The 7,640-nt window shown below is 36.1% G+C and overlaps 1 protein-coding gene across 4 annotated transcripts in view; it reads left to right on the top strand.

Moving 5' to 3' along the window:
* The first annotated feature begins 3,238 nt into the window (after positions 1 to 3,238).
* Positions 3,239 to 7,640, top strand: part of LOC107716483 (uncharacterized protein C10orf88-like) — a 14,196-nt gene continuing 9,794 nt past the window's right edge. For 2 of the 4 annotated variants that reach the window (XM_016522955.1, XM_016522954.1), the window contains exons 1-4: positions 3,239 to 3,764; positions 4,323 to 4,520; positions 5,359 to 5,431; positions 5,522 to 5,722. In XM_016522955.1, coding sequence (XP_016378441.1) covers positions 3,631 to 3,764; positions 4,323 to 4,520; positions 5,359 to 5,431; positions 5,522 to 5,722 — 606 coding nt within the window. In that variant the 5' untranslated portion in view covers positions 3,239 to 3,630. The remainder of the gene's footprint in view (positions 3,765 to 4,322; positions 4,521 to 5,358; positions 5,432 to 5,521; positions 5,723 to 7,640) is intronic. The other 2 variants (XM_016522957.1, XM_016522958.1) reach the window with 2 other exon arrangements.

Below are 7,640 nucleotides of genomic sequence, written 5' to 3'. Positions count from 1 at the left end.
TTATATATGTATTTACTTTATATAAAATTACTTATAATATATTATTTGAAATAGAATAAATATATTACATTTATTTACTATATTAAATTATTTAATATTTATTTTAAAAAATGTGCTGTTGTTTTATTGTACGTTATTATTGATTATTATTTGGGAAAACAACATCAAATCAATTAAAAGTAAAATGCATATTTGCAAAATCAGTTTTAAATCAGAAAACTATTTTGCATATTATGGATGGCCATTGGTATTTTATTTATAATGCCTTTTAAGGCATTAAGTTAAAAAAACGTAAATAAAACTTTGAACTATTCTATTTTCTATTAATTATGAACTTGCAATAAAATAAAAAATAAAACAAAATAAAATAAAACAATTCGGTAAACAATACCGTTTGGTCATCATGTCATTCTAAACCTGTATGTCTTTTCTTTTGTGTTACACAGAATAAAAAATTAAAAAACGATACAGGTTTGGGACAACGTGAGGGTAAGCAAATGATGACAGAATTTCCTTTTTTTTCCCATATTAAATTATGTTTTAAATAATGTTTACAGTAATTGCACTAATGAAGGATATTATGAAACAGCAGCAGCCACTGACCCAGCAGTGGGTGCCATGATGCAGCTCCCACAGTTACAGCCAGTGATCTCATGACATATCACCGTAGAGAACGACTGCAGATTGTTGTTACTAAACTGTGATGATATAACAGTGAAAATCATTTCTTGCATCTGTTATATGCATCTAAATGTATTTGCAGCAGCACAGACAATTAAAACAATTAAAAGAAACAAATACAGACTTAATTTGGTCACATTTTAACATACTGTAGCTAATTAATTTTTGCTTGTCTTCCTTCAGGCAACCAGTTTACAAACGCGCCTTTCCATCAATAAATAATGCAGGTTTTAGATTACTGCTTTCTGAAAACCGTCAGCCCTTAAGGCTTCAGAATACTTAAGAGCATTCTAATAGTCAAGTTTTATTAATATATTAGTCAAAATGACTGATGCAGTAACCACATTGATTCCTCCGCCGCTGTTCGCAGAGCACACGGTCCCTACAAAGGCCATGCCAAGCACACCTCCAGTGTATGCTCCTGAACGGCCTCTTTAAGAAACAGAGACACAGATCATGTTACTCAGAACATGCACAGGTCTGATATCAATGACATCTGATGTCATCTCTGAGGACCAAGACTAAATAAATAAAATGGGAAGGACTACATTCTCAAACTGTAAATGTACTTTGGAGATTTCGGAAAGTGAGGATTTTTTTGCTAAAGGCCCATTACATCAAGCAGATAACTACAGTAATATAACAAAGAGTGAAAAATTTAAGGGGGTCTGAATACTTTCCGTACCCACTGTATGAGGATAAAGATCTAACTATCTAAAAATAAATAAAATAATTATAATCTTAAAAGAACAGCACCAGTGTTGTCTATTTCCTGTTTCCTCTTCCCTGATCATTCTCACCCTAGCTTCATCCAAAATCATATGAAGAGTCCATTTGCAAAAACCGAAATCAGCGCGCTGTATTCAGGTCAGGTGACGAGGCTACTTTCACTTTGAAAAGACGTGCTATCTGAGAGGAGTTTCGTCCAAGCTGACTAAAAGTGATCGAGGATGGATAATTTTGACGAACTTGATATCTTCTTCAGGGCGAAAAAGGAAAATAAAAGCTGAAACGTTTTCACGCAACCTTGCAAAAGCAGCGCATTACAATGGTGAGGGAAAAGCTCCGTGTATTGCGTGTAACGTTTATCACATCCATACAGTTTATGATCACAACAACGTTTGTCAGACATCAACATTGTCCTCTGAGGAGATTAAACGAGTTTTTTTTTTAAAACTCTAAAACATGAAATGTGGAGTTATATGCTTTTGCCAAAAAATGACTTGGAGTTATCTGCTTTTGCTATAAAACAAACTTTTAATATGTAAAAAAAAACATACTTTCAATTAACTTTAATTTTGTAAATTACCTGTATTTGTTTAAGTTATTATTACTTAATCAAAACAACCCAACTGCAGTTTGATTGGTATTACTTGGAATGCGCAATAAAAAAACGTGATTTCTGAAAAAAATTAATAAAAATGGAGTTATCGGTTTTTGCAAATGAACTCTTCATATACTCTCTGAATAAGTACTTATTTTGCATTACTGAAGTACTTACTTTGTAAGTTATACAAGTATGTTCTATTATAGTATGAATGTAATCCGGATTTACAACATTCATCATGTTGTCATGCAATCTACCAGCGTCTGTTGGGTTGCTTCACTGCCATTCACAAAACCTCTCCTGTGGCTTCATGGGACAGTAAGAGTCTTTGGATGAGCAATGCAGAACGTCACTGTAAGTAATAAGTCATTTGGGTACTTTTCGCCTACTTTTATGAATACTAGGAATTCAGACATACTACTGTTTTCATTTACTGTTTTATAGTAGGGCAGCGCACATATTCGCAAAGGGCCTGTCCCAATACCCACCTTTGCAATCTTTGTCACTGACCATTGTCTACTTGCATGATGTATTTCCTGTATTTGGCTCAAGTGTTGAAGTGGATGTAAGGTCTGCAAGTGTGTGTAGAACTTTTAGTTATTTAATGGGACACATTTGCGAGTAAAGTTTTTCCAGATTTTTATTTATACATTTTGATTCATTACTTTGCACAAATAAACTTCTGGTGCTCATTAAGCGATAAATAAGCAGTTGCAAGTGTTTTACGGGTGTCAAACTCATTTTAGGGTGAGGGCCGGATGAGAAGAAATGTGACCATGTGCGGGCCAAATCACTTTTTTTATTTTTTATTATTATTATTATTATTATAGTGCACTAAATTACAAATTAATTTGCCACTGTCTAGTTCAGGGGTGTCAAACTCATTTTAGGGTGAGGGCCGGATGAGAAGAAATGTCACCATTAACGGGCCAAATCAACTTTTTTTGTTTAATCATAGTGCACCAAATTACAAATTAATTTGCAAAAAAAAAAAAAAACTAGAAAGACAATATTCTGTAAAACTGCATTTAATAAGACCTCAGAAACTGTTCATTAACACTTATTCCTATAATGTTGTCTAAGTAATGGCAATCAAAAACTTTGAATATATTATTTGTCTGATACTTTTTAGTAATGAGAAAATAAGAAAAAAAAATGCTACAGACTCTATTTGTGTTGGATGCAAGCCGCCGTTAAACCTCAAAGAAGAAGAAGAAGAAGATCACGTATTATTCGTTAGTATTTTACTCAGGCGTATGCATGGGTGTCTCTGTGGGTCCTGGAGCAGCTGCCGTCGCTGTTTATTTTGCATGTGATATTGTTGATGTGAATGGACGTTGTTAGATTGAGTTATGTTTATATAAAGACTATATTATTACTATTATTAAACGATTAGCAGTGCGCTAATGGAGTGTTTTTGTTTTGAACTTTGCAGCTAATATGTATTTTAACTACTCACAACCGCAAATTTAAGCAGCGACAAAACTGAAATGGTTAGATTTTAGTGTACGGTATATAATGTAACTGACCCTAACTGTGTTAGAGCAAACGGTTTAATCCAGCGCACATTGCGGCTGGTGTGTGAATGTTTTTTGTCTGGCAGTAAAATATCATTTATCAGGATGTCCTCGAGTGCAGATGCTGTGATCTCTGCACGCAGCGCATGGCTGTGCTCATCACAGAAACAGCTGTCTGATGTTCTCACCACAACACAAGACAACAGTCCAAGCGATGACTGCAGGTTTGAACATGACAGGTGAGTCCGTTTTAATTGATGCTGGTGGCCATAAAGCCAACCTAATAAGTTATTTAAAAATACGTAATATGAAAAGCATATAGTAGCCTACCCCAAAAAATGCTGAAAATGTACTGAATCCTGTGGCTTTTTTGGACTAGACGTAGAGAAATTTAGCATTGCATCACTTGCTCACCAATAGATCCTCTGCAGTGAATGGGTGCCGTCAGAGTGAGAGTCCAGGCAGCTGATAAAAACATCAGAATAATCCACACTAATCCACTCCATCAACTAATATTTTGTGATCTATTGGTGAGCAAGTAATGTAATACTAAATACTAACGAAACAAACTTTTGGATGTCATGATGACAGGTACATTTTCTTCAAACTTTCATTTTTGGGTGAGCTATTCCTTTAATGTGCTATTGATTCATGCAATTTCACAATAAAATAATAAAAAATAATCTTAGTTAAGCCATATTTTAATTAATAATCTTAATTAAGCCACCTTAAAATCTGAATATAATGTATCAGGTGACTTGGTATTCATATATTTGCACATGCATTTTTTTTCACAGGTGTGACCCTGTCTGTCTGCAGAGAGCTGAGGAGGGCTTGCCATGTGTTGTCACACTTCTGTGCACACCTAACTCTGCTTCTGTGATCAGCAGTCTTCAGGTCGTCAGTGAAGCCCGCACTATTGAAGTGTACTCACTGTCTGGAGAATACTGTGGCACCTGCCGTGGAGAGCAAGTTCAAAAATCACACACTGATGGGTATTTTTATTTATTTTTTCTTCACTGATAGGTAGCTTTTTACACTTACTTAGAGCGAGATATTACAGGCAAAAAAATGCTATATATATATATATGTATGTGTGTGTGTGTGTGTTAAATTTAACAGTTAAACATTTTAGCTTTTGACAATATAACGGTTTAACATACAAAATAATAGTCAGAGAATTTATATAATTTCTTTTTATTGTGTATAACCTTCACGTTTATGTTGGCACTGTTTAACATTTCTCAAATGCTGATTTTAAAAGTTACCTTTTTGGTAATATAGTAAATATGTAAAGTAATAAATATCTAAGGTTTCATATTATACAAATCCCTAATTTCTTTAACATTTTGTTACTAATATTGATAATATTTGTAACAAGGGGTTTTGAGCAAATAAAATTGTTAAATAACCTTTTAAACCAAAAAGTTAAATGACAAAAAAATACAAATAACATCACTGAATCGCTGGTCCTATTCAGGCAAAAAAAAAAAGATGTTTATTTGTCCTATTAAAAAGTGTTAATCCCCTTCAAACTAAGTAAGTGATTGCTGATCAAACAAAAATAAACATTTTGACATTTTTATGAGGTCTATATTAATTTTGATATAATGTGCATTAATTTGTAGCTTTGAAAAGGCAAAATACAAATGTATTATTACTAAATAAACAACAGATTATTATTAATTTTTGAATGAATAAATTGGCCTGTTTATAGATTCAGCTCAGTATTGTTGAATTAGTGAAATATTTATTATTTTACAATATTATACACTATTTATGACGACTCTTGCTGATTCTTCTGTTGAGATTTTTGTTTTTGTTTTTGGTCAGTTCTGAAGATAAGAGCCATTTCTACAGGAATCATCTGGTGCTGGAAAACCCTGTTGCGTCCTGTGAGGTGAAGGTAAGGAAAGCTGGAAGTAATATCCAGGCTCTCATCACAAACACAAACTGATCTCTGTCGGCTCAGCATTAGTGTGGTGTCTCCGTACAGCTGCTCTCTCTCGGTGGCCGCTCATCTGTGGCTATCGCCCATGTGGGTGTGGGACTGGAGATGCTCAAGGACAGACAAGGTGGGCCGAGTATAGACCCAGGCATTGACCTTCAGCGTGTGCTGACCATGATGGAGGAGATGGGCACCACCCTTTCACCAGGAGCGCAGAACCTCATGGAACTGGTGCAGTGCCAGCAAAAGGTCTGAATCCAGCTTCTTATTATAGCAGAATCACCACTGCTTTTTAATGTGATATTATATAGTCTGCACAAATTTTCCAGTGTAGAATCTCTTGTGTCCGTAAGCAGCCAGTAGCAACCTCATAGCAACGCACTAACATTCAGAACACCTTAGCTAAAACATAGCAGCACACCGCAGCACACAAGCATTGTGGTGGTCAGTTTTGCATGGGCAAGTTCCATTCCCACTCACATTTTTGTATAAATCTAGTAGATTCAGCAGATTTTGCCCCTTTGGTAGATATCATTTCTTGTAGGCGTTTCTTGTAACAGTCTGTCATTGTTTGACAATATTTTGTTGACATTTTTTCCCCATGGCTCCTTATAGAACAGCTTTAACTACCGTATGTGATATTTGAGAGCTTTCTTATTTGTCTTGTATATGTAGGCTTTTTTTTATTCATTATTACCCGTTTTATGTGTGTATGTATGTGTTTCAATGTTATTGTGTTTTACTCTTAATATTATATAATTACAATATGGACATCATGGTTGCCTTTAGCCGTAGACCACATCTTCATCATTTACATTTAGTCATTTAGCAGACACTTTTATCCAAAGCGACTTACAAATGAGGACAATAGTGAAAGTGAAAGTGACTTGACATGTGGCCAAGTATGGTGACCCATACTCAGAATTAGTGCTCTACATTTATCCCATCCAAAGTGCACACACACACACACCCGGAGCAGTGGGCATTTTTGCTGCGGCGCCCAGGGAGCAGTTGGGAGTTCGGTGCCTTGCTCAAGTATTGAAGGTGGGAGAGAGCGCGTCCAGAAATGTGTCAAGTTTTTCGTCAGGTGTCTTTTTTAATGATATGATGTCATTACGTTACTGTCTTGCCGCCAGCCAATCACTGCATTGCTGATCGTGGTCTCGAGTATCGATACATCTGCCCTTTTCGGGGAACACGAGAACGTGCAGTAATCTTAGACAACTTAATCCAGATATTTTAATCAGATCCGCAAATTCGTTTGAAGAACCAAATTAGACAGAGATCAGATATCGCGATAAGAAGATCTGGCATCTTTCAAACCATCTCAGATGTATTAAGTGAGGTACGAAGAACGGACCCCTGGACTGTATGTGTGTGTTTCTGCCCCCATGTGCTCTCCGTGACCTAGTTTTCCCTCTCGTTGATTTGTCATTTTATTCACCTGTGTCTTGTAATTACCCCTCGTTGAGCCCTGTATTTTAATGTTGTCTGCTCCATGTTTCCTTGTCCGGTATTGTTCATCTCCTGATGGTGCTCCGTGTGTCTCCTGCCTACCCTGTGTAACCCTTGGTTTGTCTACTAAAGTCTGTTATTCCTGTAACTCCTACATCTCCGCGTTCCTCGCTCCTACACAGTAGACATCGTGACAGATTTTACAGAATTTGTTTTTACAGTGTAGCGTTATGGAAGAATTATTTGTTTTGAGAAATGTTTTTGTAGTTTTAGTGCATTTTAGATATGACATTAACAACTGTGCCAAGCTGAAAGTTGGTTTTACAGGGTTTTTTTTTTTTTTTCTTTTTTCTTGTTTTTCCCAATGGATCCCCTCGCTGCTTTGTTCACCTCCCTAGCCTGTAAGGACCTGCCCTTCTTGGAGTATGCGATTGAGTTCAGACAGATCGCTGTTTTAACGGCGTTCAACGATGCTGCGCTGAACTCACAGTTCTGGCTGTTTGTCATGGTGGATCGATTTGATCCATGATCGATTAAGGTCTGCTTAAGAATAAGCGTGCACAAATTAGTGAGATTTTGTGAATTTAATTTGTCGTTAATGGAACCGCTTTAGCCCCGATTGATTTGTTAGGTTATTTCAAGGCAGGTTTTGGACTTTAATCCCAGTTTTTCCTCGGGTCTCCGTGGTGTTGTGATGCGTAATAGTCACGCA

The sequence above is a fragment of the Sinocyclocheilus rhinocerous genome, unplaced genomic scaffold (genome assembly GCF_001515625.1).
Source record: "Sinocyclocheilus rhinocerous isolate Xijiao unplaced genomic scaffold, SAMN03320098_v1.1 scaffold419, whole genome shotgun sequence".
NCBI classification, from domain to species: domain Eukaryota; kingdom Metazoa; phylum Chordata; class Actinopteri; order Cypriniformes; family Cyprinidae; genus Sinocyclocheilus; species Sinocyclocheilus rhinocerous.
The sequence above is the reverse complement of the archived record's forward strand: the minus strand, read 5'-3'. Positions and strand labels throughout refer to the sequence as shown.